Source organism: Tachyglossus aculeatus, chromosome X2 (assembly GCF_015852505.1).
Source record: "Tachyglossus aculeatus isolate mTacAcu1 chromosome X2, mTacAcu1.pri, whole genome shotgun sequence".
In the NCBI taxonomy this organism is placed as follows: domain Eukaryota; kingdom Metazoa; phylum Chordata; class Mammalia; order Monotremata; family Tachyglossidae; genus Tachyglossus; species Tachyglossus aculeatus.
This window is the reverse complement of record NC_052100.1, coordinates 29,860,950-29,884,201: the sequence shown is the minus strand read 5'-3', so window position 1 is coordinate 29,884,201 and position 23,252 is coordinate 29,860,950. Positions and strand designations below refer to the sequence as shown.

General features: G+C 50.6%; 1 protein-coding gene across 2 annotated transcripts in view; it reads right to left on the bottom strand.

The window, feature by feature from the left end:
* The window catches only part of CARMIL1 (capping protein regulator and myosin 1 linker 1), a 107,450-nt gene that overhangs the window by 9,091 nt on the left and 75,107 nt on the right, over positions 1 to 23,252 (bottom strand). For both annotated transcript variants that reach the window (XM_038771150.1, XM_038771151.1), the window contains 10 exons: positions 21,717 to 21,815; positions 19,454 to 19,582; positions 17,239 to 17,370; positions 14,808 to 14,983; positions 13,160 to 13,247; positions 12,471 to 12,620; positions 4,190 to 4,256; positions 3,626 to 3,822; positions 2,308 to 2,420; positions 539 to 971 (listed from right to left, as the gene is read on the bottom strand). In XM_038771150.1, coding sequence (XP_038627078.1) covers positions 539 to 971; positions 2,308 to 2,420; positions 3,626 to 3,822; positions 4,190 to 4,256; positions 12,471 to 12,620; positions 13,160 to 13,247; positions 14,808 to 14,983; positions 17,239 to 17,370; positions 19,454 to 19,582; positions 21,717 to 21,815 — 1,584 coding nt within the window. The remainder of the gene's footprint in view (positions 1 to 538; positions 972 to 2,307; positions 2,421 to 3,625; positions 3,823 to 4,189; positions 4,257 to 12,470; positions 12,621 to 13,159; positions 13,248 to 14,807; positions 14,984 to 17,238; positions 17,371 to 19,453; positions 19,583 to 21,716; positions 21,816 to 23,252) is intronic.

The following is a 23,252-nucleotide window of genomic DNA, read 5'->3' as shown; positions in this document are numbered from 1 at the left end:
TGTAAAACGGGGATAGGACTGTCAGCCCCCTGTGGGACAACCTGATCACTTTGGACCCTCCCTCTGTGCCTCAGTTCCCTCACCTGTAAAACGGGGATAGGACTGTGAGCCCCCCGTGGGACAACCTGATCACTTTGGACCCTCCCTCTGTGCCTCAGTTCCCTCACCTGTAAAACGGGGATTGGACTGTGAGCCCCCCGTGGGACAACCTGATCACTTTTAGGACCCTCCCTCTGTGCCTCAGTTCCCTCACCTGTAAAACGGGGATAGGACTGTGAGCCCCCCGTGGGACGACCCGATCACCTTGTACCCGTTCCAGCGACGGAACAGTGCTTTGCACACAGTAAGCGCTTAATAAATGCCATCATTATTATTATTACAGGGAAGTCATGTGACTTCTCTGGGCCTCAGTCTCCTTATCCGTGAAATGGGAGGGCTCTTCCTACCGCCATGGCTGGTGAACGACGTGAAAGGGAGTTTGGGCCCGGTGCCCCCGTCTCTGGGCGCCCACCGCCACCCCCGCCACCCCTCCTCTCACCTTCTGGGCGAAGGCCGCCCTTTTCTCCTGCTTGGCTCTCATCTCGGCCAGCAGCCCGCTGCCCATGACCTGCACTCCGTAGCGCCGCCCGGCCTGCGGGCTGCCCTTGCCGCCGTCGCCGTGGTCCCCCTTGGCCGCCTCTTCCGTGGCGGCGGCGGCCTCCTCGGGCGGGTCCGGGGTCCCCGCCTCGTCGGGGCCCTCGACGCTCCCGTCGGGCTCCTTCCCGGCCATCACCGCGTCCCCGGCGGGGGCCCGGCCCATCGCCCTGGGGGACGGGGGCTCCTCCACCGCTGCCGACGCCGCCGACGGAGGCCGCTCCGCCTTCGAGCGTGACTTGATGAGGTTGAGGAAGCCGCTCTTCCGAGAATCCCGCTTCTTCTTGTCGTCTCCGCCTTCGCCGGGCTCGTGGGACTCGGGGCCCTTCGACGACCGCCTGCGGACGAGACCAGAAGCTCCTTGACGGCGGGGGCCGGGTCCACCCACTCTATCGTACGGCACTCTCCCCACCGCTTAGCACAGTGCTCTGCGCAAAGGAAACACTCAACCAACACCGTTGATCGATTCTTTTTTCCCACTGGGCAAATAACAATAGTAATTGTGCCATTTGTTAAGCCCTTACTTTTGTTCTGATGACTTCATCATCAATCGTATTTACTGAGCGCTTACTGTGTGCAGAGCACTGTACCAAGCGCTGTGAGCCCAATGTTGGGTAGGGACTGTCTCTATATGTTGCCAATTTGTACTTCCCAAGCGCTTAGTACAGTGCTCTGCACATAGTAAGCGCTCAATAAATACGATTGATGATGATGATGATGATGTCTACACATTTTGTTTTGTTGTCTGTCTCCCCCTTCTAGAATGTGAGCCCGTTTTGCTCGTTTGCTCGAATTCCTCAATTCCTTAGTATGTTTTCCTTAGTATTCCTTAGTATGTTTTCCGAATTCCTTAGTATGTTTGGTTTTGTTCTCTGTCTCCCCCTTTTAGACTGTGAGCCCACTGTTGGGTAGGGACTGTCTCTATATGTTGCCAACTTGTACTTCCCAAGCGCTTAGTACAGTGCTCTGCACACAGAAAGCACTCAATAAATATGATTGATTGATTGCTCGTACATATTTACTATTCTATTTATTTTATTAATATGTTTTGTTTTGTTGTCCGTCTCACCCTTCTCGACTGTGAGCCCACTGTCGGGTAGGGACCGTCTCTACATGTTGCCAACTTGGACTTCCCAAGCGCTTAGTACAGTGCTCTGCACACAGTAAGCGCTCAATAAATACGATTGAATGAATGAATCCCCCCACCCTACCTCCTTCCCCTCCCCACAGCACCTGTATATATGTTTGTACCGACTGATTACTCTATTTTGCTCCTACACATTTACTATTCTATTTATTTTATTTTGTTAATATGTTTTTGTTGTCCATCTCCCCCTTCTAGACTGTGAGCCCGCTGTTGGGTAGGGACCATCTCTCGATGTTGCCAACTTGGACTTCCCAAGTGCTTCGTACAGTGCTCTGCACATAGTAAGCACTCAATACGATTGAATGAATGAATGAAAGGGGCCATCTCTATATGTTGCCGACTTGTATTTCCCAAGCGCATAGTCCAGTGCTCTGCACACAGTAAGCGCTCAATAAATACGACTGAATGAATGAATGAATGAACTTCAAGGGATGTGCTAAGGCTTTGTAGAAATGATCCCCGCCCTCAAGGAGCTTATAGTCTAGGGGGACCGCCTCCCTCGCCCCACCGGGCAGTTCCAGACGTACTTTGAATCCATCTTGGTGACTTTTTTGGTGAAGAATTCATCCACGCCTTCATCCACTCTTCCCATGAGACCGTTCTGGTCACCGTCCTGCGGGGCTGAAGCGGCAGCGCACACCTGACAAAACACAATTCATCTCACAAGAGTCTCCCGCTCAGCTCTATTCGCTCTGCCCTGGTCGGAGAAAGAACCTGGACCCCCTCAGCCCAGCTCCGCCACTTGGGCAAGTCACTGAATTTCTCCGTGCCTCAGCTTCCTCATCTGTAAAATGGGGCATCGATTCCTGTTCTCCCTCCCACTTAGACCACGAGCCCCGGGACTAAGGACTGTGTCTAACCTGATGATCTTGTATCTACCTCCCCGCTTGGTGTAATGCAGCTCGGCCTAACGGAGAGATCACAAGCCTGGGAGTCTGTGTGACTTTGGACAAGTCCCTTTTAACTTCTCTGGGCCTCAGTTTCCTCCTCATCATCTGCAAAGGGGGAAGAATAATCCCTACCTCGCCTTGCGGGGAGGTTTTAAGGGTAAACTGAGACAACCGACGCAAAAGCACTGGGTAAAACCAAAAGCATCGTACAAATCCTTGGGAAGCAGGGTGGCCTAGTGGAAAGAGCCCGGGCTTGGGAGTCAGAGGACCTGAGTTCTAATCCCGCTCCGCCTCTTGTCTGCTGTATGACTTTGATCAAGTCACTTCACTTCTATAGTAATAATAATGGCATTTATTAAGTGCTTACTATGTGCAAAGCACTGTTCTAAGCACTGGGGAGGTTAGAAGACAATCAAGTTGTCCCACAAGGGGCTCACAGTCTTCATCCCCATTTTACAGATGAGACCCAGAGAAGTGAAGTGACTTGCCCAGAGTCACCCAGCTGACAAGTGGCGGAGCCGGGATTTGAACCCATGTCCTCTGACTCCAAAGCCCGGGCCCTTTCCACTGAGCAACACTGCTTCTCTGTGGCTCAGTTACCTCATCTATAAAATGGAGATTAGGACGGTGAGCCCTGCTTGGGATATGGATTGTGTCTGACCCGAGTAGCTTACTACAGTGCCCGGCACATAGTAAGCGTTTAACAAATACCTTAAAAACGTATTATTATTATTGAGTCCCAATGTCTTTAAGACATTGAGACATTATTGAGTCTTATGTCTTTAAGGGACCCAAATTTCCACGGACCCCAGAATTGCTAGGACGCTCCCACTTTGGGAATGCCATCAGCCGGGTTTTCCAGTGGGCCATCCCGGCTTCCCGCAGGGAGAGGTGCCCGGGGCAGGACCCCCTGGCTCCGGCTCCCCGTCATCGGGCACTCCTCCTCGCTCCTCACCGCGGCCTGGCTGGGCTGCTGTTTCTTATTCCTCTTGGGCCGCAGTTTGGTGAAGTGTTCCAGTTTCCTCCCCTCTTCCGAGGGCAGCTCGGAGATGAACCCGGAAGCCCTTTTCTCCGCCCTGACGGAAGGGAAGGGAGGGTCTTCTATGTGAATCGGCACTTCCTCCAGCGCCTTGTCCAGGTCGAACTCCATTTCTGGAAGGGCAGAGAGCAGAGGGTGGGCGGGTCAGTGGCTCTGTCGGGGTCAAAATAATTTACCTGGGAGATCAGTCCATTTACAGGTCTGGGGAGCATCAGTTCGGGGCAACAACGGGCCCCTCTGGGCCTCAGTTGCCTCATCTGTAAAATGGGGATTAAGATCGTGAGCCCCACATGGGACAACCTGATCACCTTGCATCTTCCCCAGCACTTAGAACAGTGCTTTGCACATAGTAAGCGCTTAAAATACCAAAATTATTATTATATAGTAGGGAGGTGGTCCCATCCCACTCTTCCTCAGTTTCCCCCTCTGAAAACTGGGCGTCCTGAGGCTCAGCCCTCTGGGAAGTGACAGGTCACTCACCGAAGGCCCTGGACACTGGCCGGAGCATTCGACTGTGGATGCTTTTCCTTTTCGACTTGGGAGTCATCTGGCAAGAAAAGGAGGAAGGATTTAGTCTGGATTCACCACCGATTAAACCTTAAAGAACCACAGACTCGTGCTCTGGGTCAGCTGCCCCAGACCTGATCCCCATTTCACCGTGATGGGGGGGACAGGATCAATCAATCAATCAATCGTATTTATTGAGCGCTTACTATGTGCAGAGCGCTTGGGAAGTCCAAGTTGGCAACATATAGAGACGGTCCCTACCCAACAGCGGGCTCACAGTCTAGAAGGGGGAGACAGAGAACAAAACAAAACATATTAACAAAATAAAATAAATAGAATAGATATGTACAAGTAAAACAAATAAATAAATAGAGTAATTGGCAGATCAGGCGGAAGGAGGCTGCCAGGGGGAAAGACTTCCGACTGACTAACTACCAGGGCATTCTGAGAAGTGGACAGGCCCAGCAGCAATCCTGAACAAGAGCTGACCAAAGTGGGAAGGGAGGACCTCAGTGGCTATTGAGGCCACCCCTGCCTCAGTTTCCTCATCCGTAAAATGGGAATTAAGACCTTGAGACCTAAGTGGGACAAGGACTGTGTTCAACCTCATTAACAAGAATCTATTCTGGAGCTTGGTGCCTGGCAAATCATAAGTGCTTAACAAATACCATAAAAAAAAGAAAGCATCAGCACCGGTCTGGGGTCACTTTGGCTGACAAAGGGTCCTGGTGTCAAAACCATCTGCCCTTGGCCATGGGCCGCACTCCTGCCTCTCTGGCAACTTGCTGTGATCCGTTCCCCGTGGGTAACAAGCAGCCGCTTGTGGTGCTAAGCAAACCACCAGCTCCATCATCTATTCCTCTCCACAGATCTCGGGCCTGAAGCCGACGACGTGTCTCAACAGAAGACGCCATCATCACCAACGTGTCCGACCGGCCCGCTCAGCGGGACGGGAACCACCTCCTCCTCCTCCGCCCCATTTCATGGGTGGGGGCAGGCTTAGGCCCAGTTGGGAGAAGTGATAAACAGATGGGTAGAGGAGTGGGGACAACACATTTAGCCCCTCGTTGGGGCTAAGCAAAGAATGGACGCAGAGCTGCTCCAGTCTGGTTCACTCCAGATCGGAGAGGCATGACCGAAGGTAGGGGTTCATCTCAGGTCACGGATATCGAGATCCCCTTTCCTTTCGCATCACTGTTATCATCGGCGCTTAATCTTTTTTCCAACCACAGCCCTCCCTGCGTGCAACATGTCCAGGGGGCGAAATCTGACATTCTCTTCCCCGTCGTCCATCCGCTGGAGACCGTAAGGTCACTGTGGGCAGGGAATGTGTCTGTTCATTGTTGTGTTCTCCGAAGCGCTCAGTACGGTGCTCTGCACATAGTAAGCGCTCAGTAAATACGACTGACCGATGGCAAGGCCATCCCTGGCCAGATAGAAGATCCACCCGGGCCCATCGTCCCACCTCTGGCAGCTTCACCAGCGGGGGGTGCGGGACCAGGGGTGGAAAGGGGGAGACCGAGTTGGTTCTCTCTACCTTCACCAGGCTCCCACTTCAGATTTCGACGATGAAATCGACCAAGGGGGTGGAGGTGGAAGGGACTCGTGTAGGGGTCGCACCCGGGGGGGGATGAGCAACTGTGAGACAGCCCCCTGACCTGCTATGCCTGGCACTGAGTGCCAAGATGAACATTTCAGTGTGGACCCCTCAGAGAGATCACCCAGAAGAACATGCTGAAACCGTCCCCTCGGTTGTCAGGAAACGCGGGGGGTCCTGTTCTTGACAAACCCGCGTTAAAGCGAACGCACAAAATATACCTGGGCCTCCACCGTGCCACGTGTCTGGCCGGTTTTCTGCCAGCCCCTTGTGCCCCAGCCACCCAGGCGGGTTGTCAGGAGAACGATCCCCCGCTCCCCGACACTCAAAACGTGCCGTGGACGGGGACACAGGGCAGGGAGCCCGACGACGTTTGTTGTCTGTCTCCCCCTTCTAGACTGTGAGCCCGTTGTTGGGTAGGGAACATCTCTCTATGTCGCCAACTTGTACTTCCCAAGTGATTAGTACAGTGCTCTGCACACAGTAAGCGCTCAATAAACACGATTGAATGAATGAATGAATGAATCCTGGCTCTGCCCCTTGCCTGCCTGGGTGACCTTGGGCAAGTCGCTTCACTGCTCGGGGCCTCAGTTTCCTCACCCGTAAAATGGGGATTCAGTAACTGGACTGTGAGCCTCACGTTGATCAGGGACTGTAACTGACCTGATTATCTTGTATCAACCCTAGCACTTAGCTCCTAGTAACCAGTACTATTACTATTAATAGTAATAACAAAATATGATTATATACCTTCAAGAGCCCCCAAAACAAGACCTAGTATTCACCTTACTAATACTATTATTATTAATAGTAATAATAAAATACGATTATATACCTTCAAGAGCCCCCCAAACAAGACCTAGTATTCACCTTTACCCAGTCATAGAAAATCAGAGAAAAATAAGTCCCGGTTCTTTTTCTTTAAATATCTGCCTGGCCCAAAATCCTGTTAGGGACGTTTCATTGCACAGACTTTTCCCCAACTGCCCATTTTGCAGTTATCACCCCGGGCGGAGGAACACCCAAGCCAGTGCCCAGGCCCTTGCCGATGACAATGGAACCACAGGAACGTCTCCCCAATCCCCTCCGCAACGAGAAGCATCCCTCTCATTCCCGCTGAATCCAGCGATCAGCCTGGTGCCACCACCCGCGGATTAGAACACACGCCGCCTTCGCCATCCGACCGAGTTTCCACACGCCTGGAACATGCGTGCGGGAGGGGCCGATGCCAGCCACCTGGGCCTCCATCCCAGGAGAAGCAGCGTGGCTCAGTGGAAAGAAGCCCGGGCTTTGGAATCAAAGGTCACGGGTTCAAACCCCGGCTCCGCCAATTGTCAGCTGGGTGACTTTGGGCAAGTCACTTCTCTGGGCCTCAGTTACCTCATCTGGAAAATGGGGATGAAGACGGTGAGCCCCCCGAGGGACAACCTGATCACCTTGTAAGCTCCCCAGCGCTTAGATCAGTGCTTTGCACATAGTAAGTGCTTAATAAATGCCATTAGTATTATTATTATAATCCCAAGCCCTTCAGCCCGGGAGAGGAGGAGGGAGACGTGACGAGGACTTAATACCCTGTGGACTGCGGCTGAGGTGACCAGCATATCCAAGGGACAGTTTGTCCCCCTGGGTCCGTCCCTGATGACCATCCAACGCTGTGAAAGAGCTGAGCTGCTCGGTTTGGACTCTCCCACCCACCCTCCGCTCGCCCCTCGCCAGGGCGGCCGCGGGGGTTTCCACCTCCAGCTCCTTGTATCATCCCACCTTGCCCCTAAATTCATGACTGCCACATTCGCCAGGTGCATACTTACACTTGTACAGCAGAGAGTCTCCATGCAGCAAAAAGAAAGAAAAAAAGGAAAATGAATGGGAGGCTGATCAAGCAGCGGCGGTTTTCCGAGCAGAGAGGATGCACGGGCATAAGCCGTTCGTGAAAGTTCAAAACAAAACCAGACACGTAAAGGGTGAAGCCCTTAAGAAGCTGGCAGAGCAGGGGGAATCAGGCAGATAGCGGGCACAGCAGAGCAGATGTTCAAACCCAAGAAGTTGGCGTGCTTAGAGAAGCAGCGTGGCTTGGTGGAAAGAGCCCGGGCTTTGGAGTCAGAGGTCATGGGTTCAAATTCCTACTCCATCAATTGTCAGCTGCGTGACTTTGCGCAAGTCACTTCACTTTCTGGGCCTCAGTTACCTCATCTGGAAAATGGGGATGAAGACTGTGAGCCCCCCATGGGACCACCTGATCATCTGGTAACCTCCCCAGTGCTTAGAACAGTGCTTTGCACATAGTAAGCGCTTAATAAATGTCATTATTATTATTACTACTACTATCAGAGAAGCAGCGTGGCTAAGTGGAAAGAGCCCGGGCTTGGGAATCAGAGGTTGTGGGTTCTAATCCCGCCTCCGCCACTTGTCAGCTGTGTGACTTTGGCTACCAGGTGCAGAGAGGCAGAACTCTCCCAACCCCTATTTCTCCATCTTTCCTGATCTCTTGCTGTCTCCCTAATCCTCATGAAATATCAGGCCAAAGGGGGGATAGAAAGGTGCCAATTAGCTTAATACAAGTCCAACAATACAGAGTGTTTGGGACAGTTCAACAGAGGACAAAGATATGACCCTTCCCACAGTCAATGGCATTTCTTGAGTGTTTACTGCATGCAGAGCACTGTACTGAACTCTTGGAAGAGGACGACAGTTTTTTTTTTTAATGGTATTTGTTAAGTGCTTACTAGGTGCCAGGCTCTGTACTAAGCGCTGAAGTAGATACAAGACAATCACGCTGGACACAATCAATGTCCCACACAGTCCTCACAGTCTTGATCTCCATTTCACAGATGAGCGAACTGAGGCACAGAGAAGTTAAGAAGTGACTTGCCCAAGGTCACACGGTGTGATTTATTAGTTTAGACACGATCCCTGCCCTCAAGGAACTTACAGTCTACTATGTGCAAAGCACTGTACTGATCCCTGTCTTCAAGGAGCTTGCTGCGAGGAGTTTGTAATCTATTATGGGAGAGAGGCCCAAACTGATGTACAGAGGAAGGGAAGACGACAGCAGACAAGTGGATGGATGAGTAAACTAGTGCTTAGATAGTAGATTCAGCTCACTTAGAGGTACGAGCCCACTCAGAGATGTTGTCCCTGTCATGGTCACTCTGGGGCAGGACTCTGGCGTCCCCAGGCCCCAGTCAGCCCTCCAACCGAGGCCTCCCGGTCATTTCCATCTGGGCACCACCCACGGAGAAGATCATTCCAGTCGACAGACAGCGAGGCCAGAGCGGAGGCAGTCAGACCCCAAGCTTGTGTGGGAGAGCGGGGGAGGTACCTCTTTGGGCACTGCCAGGGCAACGGCGGGGCCACAGCTGCCCACTTCTGGGCTCCCGGGAGGACAAACGAAACAACAAACTACTTCCTTGGGTGAGAGGGAGCGAGGGAGGAAACCATCTTCCACCACGAAATCCTCTTCCCTTTTCCTTTCCTTATCCGTTCCCTTCTGGGGGTCAAACAAAGAAGGAACAGTTTTCCCCCAGGAGGCATTGTCCAACATCTCTGCTCTCCCGCCCTTTCGTTTGGGGAGGGGGTTAGGGGAGGGATGACTGGAAAATATCTTCTTGGCTGCCATAATGGGTGTGTGTGGGTTTGTGTGTGTGTGTGTGTGACAGAAAGAGAGAGAAAGAGAAACGGAGAGGGAAAACACACAAGTACAACCCGGAAGATCTATATTTTCTTTCACCATTTTTTCTTTCACCATTTAGGCTCTGCATATACATTTCCTTTAAATTTGACCCAGGGGATAGCTTTACAACAAAGACAGCAAAATACACACACAAAAACACACACACAATTGATCTTTGGAACCATTGTGGAACTCTGTAGGTGGCCCAGCACCTGGCTTAGCAAATTCAAACTGTGGACAAGGCCAGGGGAGCCCCCCCTGAGGGTCTAGGTAGCTGTGGTCAGAAGCCCTGGTCTACATCTAGACACCCCCAGGCCCCACTCCTGGAACAGCTCCATCATCAGTGTCACTTACAGATCACCCTCGACCACAAATGGCAAGACAGGAGGATCACAGACTGCGAAGTTCTAGAATCGAGTCAGGCTCCTAGGATCGAAACCAGGCTCCCTGCACCCAACCCAGCGGAGCTGGACGGTAAAGGGAGGAGAATGGAGGGCCAGCCCTAGAACAGATGCTGCAGGGTGAATGACAGCAGGCAGGGCAAGCGCTGAGCAGAGGCGACGATGTGGGGTCTCGGCTGGACGCCGCGAGAGCCCGGAGGCAGACGGACGGACCAGCCAGGCCCACTGTAGTCTTCCATTCACTCATTCATTCAATCGTATTTATTGAGCGCTTACTGTGTGCAGAGCACTGTACTAAGCGCTTGGGAAGTCCAAGTTGGCAACATATAGAGACGACGGTCCCTACCCAACAGTGGGCTCACGGTCTAGATGGAGAGGGAGGGACTTCTAGGCTAGAGGGAGGTTGTGGGAAAGGGATAGGCAGCGAGATAGACAGAGACCCGCTCGACTAGAGCAGAAGTTCTGGGGAGGATCGTGAGACAGAGAGGTAAGAACAAAAAACAGCCCCGGGCACAACAAACAACAAACATGATAACACAAGGAAGAGGCAATCCTTGTGTGTATCAGATGATCAGCACCGCAGTCACCGGTGTATCCCACCCAGCCCTGTCCCAAGATGCTTCTCTATATGTTGCCAACATGTACTTCCCAAGCGCTTAGTAGAGTGCTCTGCACACAGTAAGTGCTCAATAAATGCAACTGAATGAATGAATGCTTCAGGATATCGCTCAGCCCGCATCTCTCCCCTCTTCCAAACCCTCCGCTAGATCCCCGAGTCTCCCGATTTCATCCGAGCCAGAATGGTTTTTGCCCATCTTGAGGGTCTGCAACCAATGAGTATTTCATAAACAGCCGGAAGAAATGGGAGACCGGAGCCCACTCACTCGGTCAACCTCTCGGCGAGGACATGGTTCTGCCATGTGGCATTGGGAAGGGCACGGTATCTCGCAGTTGCAGCCGGGGGTTGAAAGCCGTGGGGGATTCTCTCTCCTGACACTCCATAAGCCTCTGGAAGTCCTTAACCCACCGTGGGACCTCGCTGTCATGTCACGCAGGCTCTAGACGATGTTCTGAATGTGAAGTGAAATGGGAATGATGAATCTGAAGGAGAGGCGGGCACTCTGTGCTGATTCATTCAATCAAAGGTACTTTTGAACACATACTGTGTGCAGAGTACTGTACTAAACACTTGGGAGAGCTCAGTACATTAAAGTTAGATGACCCAATCCCTGCACAAGGAGCTGACTGTCTAGAGGAAGAGTTTACAGTCTACTCTTTCCACATCTCTGGGGCCACTCCTGCCGAAAGAGTTGCCAATTATTGGGGGGAAAAACGCTGTCAGGTTAGGAAACTGGATACCTCTTCATCCCCACCCCAACAGTCTCATAGAAGTGACTCGCCCCCCGAACTTCCGTGCTCTCCTCTGAAACAAGAAACTACCCAGACAGACAAGGCCAAACCATGACAAACGCCTTCCATTTCAAGTTCACAGAGGTGATCGATTTACCCCTCCAACTGCTTAAAGCCTAAAGTGTTTGGAGATGGAAAATCAATGAAAGAGAATAAACTCTGTCTTCCTCCTCTGATAATGGGACAGCAAGCCCAGGTCCCTCAGGGACTGGAGCATCAGAGAGAATCGATACGGTTTCAAAGACTAAACTTTCTCTAAGCATTTGAATGAGGTCAGTAGGCTCAGGGTTAGGGAGAGGCCTGAAAAGAGTGCAGGGAAGTCCATTAATCATCTTCATCGATACAAGAGAACCAGAGACACGCGGTCATTTCCAGTTCGATGAAAAAGAGACCGTCTCGTTTCAGCCTGGGCTAAACGGCATCGCTATTTAAAAAAATCGGTCAGCCTTCTGCCTCTCAGCAATTGTCTAGTAACGCAGTACGCTTAATCAATACGCCTTTCAGAAGGATCCCCAGTCAACTACTTGTTGAATCCGGGGGCCGGGAAGAGACGTCTTCCCCCAAAGCAACAAGGTTGACTAAATTCCCCGCTACTGGATCGCTCTTGCAGCGCTTCGGGCCTAATCGTTACGTAAAGCCAGAGTCCACTTTAACCTTGCCAAAAAATCATGACGAAAATGACTGTTTCACTAGGAAATCTCACCAATCCCTCTCTCTTCCCGCAATCAATCAATCAATCAATCGTATTTATTGAGCGCTTACTATGTGCAGAGCACTGTACTAAGCGCTTGGGAAGTACAAATTGGCATCACATAGAGACAGTCCCTACCCAACAGTGGGCTCACAGTCTAAAAGCTCTGCTCCCTTCCCTTCCAGCCATTCCCAGCTCGACAGCAATTCTCTTAAACTACCCGGGAGATCCCTGTCCCTTGGGAAGCCCAAACCTTCCGAGAGAGCTGCCTTCCAGATACCCCGTGAGCAGATGGGAGATTGGGCAGTCTCTCACCGAGGATGGCTGAAGCTGAATATAGCCTGATTGGGCCACAGTGGAGCCCGAGGGTGGGATTTGGGAGGCCCTGGGCAAGTCCCTGGGTCTGTTCTTCCTTCCTTGGGAAAGAAGAGCCTTTAATGGGGAGTAGCAGCTGGGTGGGAGTGGCGGGCGGGGGAGCTTCTTACCATACAAGTGTCCAAGTCCTCCAGCCGCTCGATCTCGGTCAGCTTGTCCACCGGTATGACGGAGCGTTTAGCTGGCTTTTCCTCGGCCAATTCAACCTCCAAGGACTCTTGGTGAGGAAGGGGTTTGCCTCGCCGGGTCAAGTGGTCAGCCTAAGGGCCCGGGAAGACGCGGATAAATGAGGGGAAGAGGAAATTCCCAGAGCAGGGTGAGAGGGGGGGATTCTGGGAGGGATGGGGATGGAGTTCACTAGATGGTGCTTTGCGGGGGGCCACTCATTTGGTCAGCGGTCAAGGAAATCTTTTCCTCACTGCAAATTCTCCCTTTCTGTCCTCCTGCTCCCCACAACCTCCTGCAATGACTTGGCTCCGGAAAAGACCTGATAAGAGATTGAGGGACAGTGACACAAATAGGGTGGACACTGAGGCGCCCCAAAATACCCCACATTCTGGGCATTTCACAGCCCAGCATCATTTAGAGGAAGCTCGCTGAGTTTGCCTGACCCCAAAGTGCAGAAGACATTCTATTTTTCAACTGGAACTCAGGAAAATATCATTCTGCGGCATGAATTTAGCGGGGCAAAACACCTGGCTTCATTACGTCGTCATCACTGATGTTACTGAGCCCTTACTGGGCTGGGACTGTATCAGAAACAAAATCTGATACCTGAAAATACAAGCGAACAACTCACCAGCTTATGATGGCAGTTCGAAAGAGCATCCAAGATCTCATCCACGATGCGGTCGGAGAGGAAAGAGGCCACAGTCAGCTTCACCTCACTAGGGGAAAGAGAGAAGACGGAGGGAGATGCCCGGCCAGTGGCTTGGCCAGCGAGGTCCGGGGTCAAGGTTGCCGGAGACCCCGCTGCTATTTCAGCGCTTAGAACAGTGCTTTGCATATAGTAAGCACTTAATAAATGCCATTATTATTATCATTATTATTATTATTATCTTGGAAAATGGACCAGTCTCTACCGCCAACCACAGTCTTGGAAGTCAAGACCCTCCTACCTCGGCTGGCTACTCTCCTATTACAACCCAGCCCGCACGCTTTACTCCTCTAACGGTAACCTTCTCACTCTAACTCAACCTCCTCTATCTCGCCTCCCACACTGGGCTCCCAAACAGGACGGGCTCTCCAGCTGAACCTACTCCTCATTTTCTACAGACTTGGCTCCAACATTTCTCTTGGAAGGAGCCTGGCTCTCTCTCCCGCCTTCGCTCTTGTGCGTTGGAGGAAACCCGGGCGAGGAGCAGAGGGCTGAAAGCCGGGCCCTGAGATGTCTCCTAATAGCCTCTGTCTTCCACTTGCCGTTCCCCTTCCTTTCTGGCCCCACCTTGCCATTTCTCGGACCGCTCCAGGAAGACCCTGGGGTCACTGTTCCCACTCCTTAAAACACGGTCTAATGTGCGGTGGCCAAAGGCCACCAGGATGGGGAGAAAAGCCAGGAACTGAAAGCAGAGTATTTTATCATTTATTTAGAGTCTATCACCCCAGCTAGACTGTGAGCTCCTTGAGGGCAGGCACTGTGTCTCCACACGCTGTTGTCCTCTCCCAAGTGCTCAGTACGGGGCTCTCACACATTCGACTGTAAACTGCTTGAGGGCAGGGATTATATCTATTTAATACACTACTCTGCTCACAGTAACTGCTCAATAAATATCACAAGAGTGATTGAATTCTTACAGACGCTCTCTCCCCCACCCCCCGACCCTTGTCTGATGTGTGACCTTGGACAAGTGACTTCACTTCTCCGTGCCTCAGTTACCTCATCTGCAAGATGGGGATTAATAATAATAATAATAATGGCATTTGTTAAGCGCTTACTTTGTGCGAAGTACTGTTCTAAAGCGCTGAGGGGGGATACAAGGTGATCAGGTTGTCCCACGTGGGGCTCACAGTCTTAATCCCCATTTTAAGATGAGGTAACAGACACAGAGAAGTTAAGTGACTTGCCCAAAGTCACACAGCTTAGACTGTGAGCCCCATCTGGGACGGGTACCCATTTGCTTGCATCCACCCCACTGCTTAGTACAGTGCCTGGAACAGAATAAGGGCTTAACTAGTAACACAATTATTACGTGGGGCAGGGACTGCGTCCAACCTGATTACCTTCTAATTATCCCAGAGCTTAAGTAAGTGCTTAACAAATACCATATTTATTAGTATTATCATGAGTATTATTACTCCCAAGGAGCCCTACCAGTACCCACATGGAATATGCTTGGCCTGCTCAGAAGTGGGTCCCCACAGGATTCCCCCGTTCCCGCTCGCCCAGCGAGCGCCAAGATTACAGATCGGGATGACCATGGTGGAGGCCTGCCCGCGGCGGCACTTACCTGATCTTGTTGAGGATATCGATGCCAGACTGCTCCAGCAAAACGCTCTTCACGAAGGCCTGAGGGATGGAAATCTTCCCGGTGCTGGCGCCGATCAGGTCCCGGCGCACCTGGGCTTTCTCCAGGACGTTGGGGCAGAGCGTTTCCGCGGCGTCGACCATGGACTCCAGTAGCTCCTGCAATTCATTCATTCATTCATTCAATCGTATTTATTGAGCGCTTACTGTGTGCACAGCACTGTACTAAGCGCTTGGGAAGTACAAGTTGGCAACATATAGAGACAGTCCCTACCCAACAGCGGGCTCACAATGTCGCCCAGACCAAAGTTATAGGGGTTGGTGTTTGGGGGGACACACACAAGGTGCACGTGGGCATTCAGCATCCCCCATTTCTAGACTGCGAGCCTGTTGTTGGGGAGGGACCGTCTCTATACGTTGCCGACTTGTACTTCCCAAGCGCTTAGTACAGTGCTCTGCACACAGTAAGCGCTCAATAAATACGATTGCATGAATGAATTCCGGCAACGCCCCGGAACCCGCCCAACGCGTTATCTGTAATTTATCTTAGTGTCTGTCTCCCCTTCTATACCGCAAGCCCCTTGAGGACAGGAATCTTATCTACCAACTCTAATAATAACAGTAATAATTATAAGGGTATTTGTTAAGTGCTTACTTAGCAGCGTGGCTCAGTGGAAAGAGCCCGGGCTTTGGAGTCAGAGGTCACGGGTTCAAACCCCGGCTCCGCCACTTGTCAGCTGTGTGACTTTGGACAAGTCACTTCACTTCTCTGGGCCTTAGTTACCTCATCTGTAAAATGGGGATTAAGACTGTGAGCCTCCCGCGGGACAACCTGATCACCTTGTTACCTCCCCAGAGCTTAGAACAGTGCTGTGCATGTAGTAAGCACTTAATAAATGCCATTATTATTATTATTAATGAGGATTTTAAGGAATGTAAAGAACAATTCCCCCCGGCCTGAACTCGGGAACCAGTAGGCTCCTCTCTGGGGCTGATCATTATCTGCAAGTTTAAGGCTTGAAGAGCCAGCCGGGCCTGCCTCCCGTAGCTGTTTTAGGAGGGTCTATTTAGGTTGCCCCTAAAGCGAAGGCCTCCGGGCTGAGTCCCTATTGCTCCTGCGTTAATCCAGCCCTTGGTCGACTGGGACTGCACCGAATACATAGGAAGCGCCCAACAAGTATTACCGAATGAACAAACTGGCTTTTTCTACAGTTACATTTGCTTTAGAGAAACAACGTGGCTTAGTGGGTCGATCACAAGCCTGGGGGGTCAGAAGGACCTGGTTTCTAATCCCATCTCTGCCCCTCGTCTGCCGTGCGACCTTGCCCAAGTCACTTCGCTTCTCTGAGCCTCAGTTCCCTCATCTGTAAAATGGGGATTAAGAGTGGGAACCCCACGTGGGACAGGGACTGTGTCCAACCTGATTAACGCATATCTACCCCAGGGTTTAGGATAGTGCTTGGCACGTAGGAAGCGCTTAACTAGTACCACAATTAATATCACTATTATTAATATTATTCTCTGCCTCCTGAAGAGACTCCTTGAGTTTTCTGAGAGACCTCCCCACAGGAAACTTCAGGCCCCCCAAAGTGCGTGCGTTCAGGGGGGCTGCTCCTTGAGGTGGTAATAATAATAGTAATGATGGCATTTATTAAGCGCATACTACGTGCAAAGCACTGTTCTAAGCGCTGGGGAGGTTACAAGGTGATCAGGTTGTCCCACGGTGGGGGGGGCTCACAGTTTTAATCCCCCTTTTACAGATGAGGGAACTGAGGCCCAGAGAAGTGAAGTGGCTTGCCCAAAGTCACACAGCTGAAAAGTGACAGAGCCGGGATTTGAACCCCTGACCTCTGACTCATTCATTCATTCATTCAAGCGTATTTATTGAGCGCTTACTGTGTGCAGAGCACTGGACTAAACTCTTGGGAAGTACAAATAGGCGACATATAGAGACGGTCCCTACCCAACAGCGGGCTCACAGTCCAGACTCCAAAGCCCGTGCTCTTTCCACTGAGCCACGATCGCTGGGGGTGCTACCGATCAGCTACATAGGACGAGGACCCTATGTACATATGTAATATGTAAATACGTACATATTTATTACTCTATTTATCTTACTTGTACATATCTATTTATTTTATTTTGTTAGTATGTTTGGTTTTGTTCTCTGTCTCCCCCTTCCAGACTGTGAGCCCACTGTTGGGTAGGGACTCTCTCTATGTGTTGCCGACTTGTACATCCCAAGCGCTTAGTCCAGTGCTCTGCACACAGTAAGCGCTCAATAAATACGATTGATTGATTGATTGAGGCCCCACATTCAAGCGGTTAGGACGGTGCTCTGCACACAGTAGGCGCTCAATAAATACAACCGAACGAATGCTTTCCCGGGATGTAAAGCGACAGATCGGCCTGACCTTCAGCTGCTCGTCCACGACCCTGGTGACCTCGCCGGCCATGGACTCCAACTTCTCCTGGATGGGGCTGGACAACAACCCGTTGGAGCCGGCCCACGATACCCCGCCGGCGTGGTACAGAGTTGGCAACAGCTGGGCCCCAGTCACGGATGGAAGGCGAGGGGGAGAAAGAGAGAGAGACAAACATTTGAGTCATCGACTGATTAAGACTGTGAGCCCCAAGTAGTACAATAAAATCTGGATATAGTAAGTGCGTAAGAAATACCACTATTATTATTATTACTGAGACAATCAGAGCCTCAAAAAGCACTAGAGACAGCCACCTTTGACCTGTCTTTCCAGCCTGTGCAACATATTCATTCACTGAATCGTATTGATTGGGCGCTTACTCTGTGCAGAGCACTGTACTAAGCGCTTGGGAAGTACAAGTTGGCAACATGTTGGGGTGCTAGGGCCAGACGGAAAGAGAGCCCAGCACATGGCGTCTCAATCAATCAATTAATCAATCATATTTATTGAGCGCTTACTATGTGCAGAGCACTGTACTAAGCGCTTGGGAAGTACAAATTGGAAACATATAGAGACAGTCCCTACCCAACGTTGGGTTCACAGTCTCACACTGGAGCGCCCAGGCGGACAACCAGCGGAAAGAGCCCGGGCTTTGGAGTCAGAGTTCGTGGGTTCGAATCCCGGCTCTGCCACTTGTCAGCTGTGTGTGACTTTGGGCAGGTCACTTAACTTCTCTGTGCCTCAGTTACCTCATCTGTAAAATGGGGATGAAGACTGTGAGCCCCACGCGGGACAACCTGATCACCTTGTAAACTCCCCAGCGCTAAGAACAGTGCTTCGCACATAGTAAGCGCTTAATAAATGTCATTATAAAACAAAACAAAACAAAAAAAACCCTCTCCCTCTCTAGACTGTAAGTTCGTTGTGGGCGGAGAATGTGCCTGTTTATTGTTCTAGTGTACTCTCCCAAGTGCTCAGTACGTCATTCTGCACACAGTAAGCGCTCAATAAATACGATCGACTGACCTACTGACAACCTGTTCAGAGGAGGGGGGACGTTGCTAATGCTCCCTTGTCCCGATTTGTCGTGTTCCCTCTGGGGCACAGAGTGCCACGAGCACAGAGGTGGGCAGGGATGCAACACCAGATGCCCACGAAGGTTTTGGACAAACGAGCCCCAATGGCGACCAAACTGACCAGCTGTCTTTCGGAATTTCACTGGGCCAGTCCACCTCACCAAATACCCTCGGTTGGTCTGCAAACTTCTCCGCTGGTGGAGAACCGGTAGGGAGAACCGGGATTTGAACCCAGGTCTCCCGATTTCAAGAGCTGCACACTTTCCACCACACCCACACCGTATCATCATCATCATCATCATCAATCGTATTTATTGAGCGCTTACTATGTGCAGAGCACTGTACTAAGCGCTTGGGAAGTCCAAATTGGCAACATAGAGAGACAGTCCCTACCCAACAGTGGGCTCACAGTCTAAAAGGGGGAGACAGAGAACAAAACCAAACATACTAACAAAATAAAATAAATGGGATAGATATGGACAAGTAAAATAAATAAATAGAGTAATAAATATGTACAAACATATATACATATATACAGGTGCTGTGGGGAAGGGAAGGAGGTAAGATGGGGGGATGGAGAGGGGAGGATCTCGGGAAGCGGTGCGGAGATGGGGAAGACTTGAATTAAGCTAAACCTGAGGTTTGGGGGTTTCTATGGGTTTAGTAATAACTGTGGTACTGGTTTAATGCTTACTATGTGCTGAGCACTGTACTGGGTGTACGGGAACATATAAGACGACCAGAACGGACACACTCACTGTTCCACCTGAACTCCCTCTAGACTGTAAGCTTGCTTTGGATAGGGAATGTGTCTGTTATTTTGTTATATTGTACTCTCCCAAGCGCTTAGTATAGTGCTTTGCACACAGAAAGAGCTCAATAAACAGGTTTGATTGACTGACTCATAATCTAAATAGGAGAAGAGGTATTGGATCCCCATTTTACAGAGGAGGACACTGAGGCACAGAGAACTTAAGTGACTTTCCCATGGTCACCCTGCAGGCAAGTCGCAGAGCTCCACGTGGCTCATTATCCGGACAATTCAGTTTGATATCGGACCATTATGTCTCCAATCACTATGGATTTGGGCCCCAGGGCTGCCCACCAGCGGGATAGCGGTGAACGCTCACCGTCTTGGAGTTTTTGGCATCACGCATGAGTCTCTCTGCTGTCTTCAGGTCCTCCTGGACCGTATCCCCGCCGCTGTTTCTTAAGGAGTTGAGATGGTCTTGGACTTTCACACATATCCGGTCGATCATCTGTTGGAGGGTAAAAATAAAAGTGCGGTGAGAAACGAAACGGGCAAGGGCTAGCCCAACAGCCCGTGGATGTTAGGGGTGAAAGGGAAGAGAAAAATCCACAGGAAGATGAGGAACACACCCCATGGTGTTTCTTTAGACTGTATTCCTGTTGTGGGCAGGGAATAGGCCTACCATCTCTGCTATATTCATTCATTCAATCATATTTATTTTACATTGATATATTCATATGTTTATTATTTAAGCACTCAATACTGCATTATTGAGTGCACTACTAAGTGTAAAAAGTGCAGTTCTAAATTCTAAGTGCACTTAGTACAGTGCTTTGCACATAGTAAACACTCTCTCCCCACTTCCCCCGCCTTACCTCCTTCCTCTCCCCACAGCACCTGTATATGTGTTTGTACATATTTATTACTCTATTTCACTTGTACATATTTATTCTATTTATTTTATTTTGTTGGTATGTTCTGTTTTGTTGTCTGTCTCCCCCTTCTAGACTGTGAGCCCGCTGTTGGGTTGGGACCGTCTCTAGATGTTGCCGACTTATACGTCCCAAGCGCTTAGTCCACTGCTCTGCACACAGTAAGCGCTCAATAAATACGATTGAATGAATGGATCAATATCATTGATTGATCGACTGAAACGCGGGCTTTTCCCAGAGATGGCTTGGATTTTAAACGAACTAGCAAGCGGCAATCGGAAGATGGAGATTCACTTCAACAGACCACCCTCGTTTAAGGAAGAAGGGTAAGTCGGAAAGGAAAGAAAGGTTTCTGCTGCAACAACTTGTCCCCTTTTTCTCCTCTAGATTGTAATCAATCAATCAATCGTATTTATTGAGCACTTACTGTGTGCAGAGCACTGTACTAAGCGCTTGGGAAGTACAAGTTGGCAACATATAGAGACAGTCCCTACCCAACAGTGGGCTCACAGTCTAGAAGCTGTTTGGGTGGAGAACACGTTTACCAACTCTGTTATACTGTACTCTAACAGGTGCTGAATACTGCACACAGTAAGGGCTCAATAAATGGATTGATTGGCTGTTTGCAGCTACAATCGATCCATCCCGCTTTCTCCGTAAGTGAGCGCGATCGGGCCGAAGCTGAGGCTGGGTTGGATGACTCTTGCCGCCCTGCCCCTGGTTGAGGTCTGAAGATAAGCCAGGTGATTTTCACTTTTGGTCACTATGGCCTTCAGGGGCAAGGGAGAAGCAGCGTGGCTCAGGGGAAACAGCCCACGCTTTGGAGTCCGAGGTCGTGGGTTCAAATCCCCGCTCCGCCGCTTGTCAGCTGTGAGACTTTGAGTAAGTCACTTAACTTCTCTAGGCCTCAGTTCCCTCATCTGTCAAATGGGGATGAAGACTGTGAGCCCCCCGTGGGCCAACCTGATCTCCTTGTAACCTCCCCAGCGCTTAGAACGGTGCTTTGCACATAGTAAGCACTTAATAAATGCCATTATTATTATTAAGAGTGTACATATCTGTACTTTATTTATTTCTTTTAATGTCTGTCTCCCCCTCTAGACTGCAAGCTCACTGTGGGCAGGGAATGTGTTGGATTGTTACTGAATTGTTCTCTCCCGAGTGCTTAGTATAGTGCTCTGCACACAGTAAGCGCTCAATAAATACGACCGAACGATCGAATGAATGAAAGATGGAGGCAGGCGGGAGAGCCGGCTTTCTGACTCAGTGTTTAAGACGTGGCCATTTCAAAATACCGTTTTCCAGCACATTTTCATCTTGTCTTTCATTTTACCCTCCCACATCTTCCAGGTGTCCTCCAAAACGCCTCCGGCCATGGGCAAGTCTTGGAAAATTAAATTACATCAAATTCTGCAATCTGTCCTTTTTTTCTTGATGCGATGTCCAACGTCAGGCCACTGAAGCTAAACCCGATCACCTTGTAACCTCCCCAGCGCTTAGAACAGTGCTTTGCACATAGTAAGCGCTTAATACTATTATTATAACTATAAAGCTCTCTGACCCCTCTCCTGCCCGCCTCTTCTGCACTGCCGGCTCCAGTTCTGGTCAGATTGCTGTCGTCCCCGTGGGTCTGGGGACTTTGGGTCCCCCTTTCCCGCTAGGTCCGGGTGCCCGCGGTGGGCAGGCCACGCGAGGTCCAGTCCCCCTCACCTGCTGGGTGGTACTGGTGACGATGCCCTGCTGTAGCCGGTACGCCTGCTCCTGTAGGTATTTCCTAGTCTCGTGGTTCCGGAGCAGGTAGTTTTCTATCTGGAAAAGAAACCAACTGCGTCGGGGATTTGCCGGGCACCCGCAGACCCGACTCCTGAACCACGGCCGACCCTCCAAGTTGCACGGACAGAAATCCTCCGTGATCCCTCCCACCCTCCGAGAACAAGCGGAAATAATAATAATAATGGCATTTATTAAGCGCTTACTATGTGTAAAGCACTGGAAAAGGATGACAATCGAATGATGCCACTCCTGGCATCGCTCGGAGGGCTGGGAGCCCCGCGCCCACCTGACTGGCATCTGAAAGGTGCAGCAAACGTTTGCTCATCTGCGGGGTCTCCACGGCACCATCGGATCTTATTACCTCACTCTCTCCTGCCCTTGTTTGCTCTCGTGAATTTTTAATCTTCTGAGAGGTCAGAGTTTAAGCTAATACCGCAGCACTTAGTACAGTGCTTGGCACATACCCTCTCTGACATACAACAGGAGCAGTTTGTGGGTGGAAACCCCCATGTGGGAGGAAAGAAACCGAATGAAACCTGTAATTTATTTCAGCGTTTCTCTCCTTGGCTAAACTCTAAGCAACTTGAGGGAAAGGATCATGTCTAGCAACTCCAGGGTACTCTCCAAAGCGCTTAGTATAGTCCTCTGCACGCACAGTAGTAATAATAATAATAATGGCATTTATTAAGCGCTTACTATGTGCAAAGCACTGTTCTAAGCAAGACAGTACTCCGCAAGGTGAGTGGCAGAACAATACGGCTCAGGGTGGAGGGGATTCTGATGAACTCTCCCCGGCCTGGTGGCTACCTACTGTAGAGAAGCAGCATGGCTTGGTGGAAAGAGCACGGGCTTTGGAGTCAGAGGTCATGGGTTCGAATCCCGGCTCTGCCACATGTCTGCTGTGTGACACTGGGCAAGTCACTTAACTTCTCTGAGCCTCAGTGACCTCATCTGTAAAATGGGGATTAAGACTGTGAGCCCCACGTGGGACAACCTGATCACCTTGTATTCCCCCAGCACTTAGAACAGTGCTTTGCACATAGTAAGCGCTTAACAAATGCCATCATCATCATTATTATTATTATTATCTAATGCTCCTGCCTGGACTTCCGACTCCTACAACTTCCCCAGAGAGCTCCTTCCTCAGGGATCTCCTCACCCACCAGGGTGAACGCCAATTTCTCTAAGCACAGTGCAGTGGAGAGAACACTGCCTCTGGCCTGCTGTGTGACCTTGGGCAAATCACTGGCCCTCTCTGGGCCTCAGTTTCCTCATCTGTAAAATGGAGATTAGACACCGGTTCTCCCTTCTATTCAGACCGTGAACCCCACGTGGGACTTGATTCGCTTCTAGCTACACCAGCATTTACTGCAGCGCTTCGCGGTTAGTAAGCACTTAATAAACGGCGCCGTTATTACTGTTATTATTATCCTCCTGATTCCCCAGTGAAGGCTTGGGATCGGCGATCTCCCC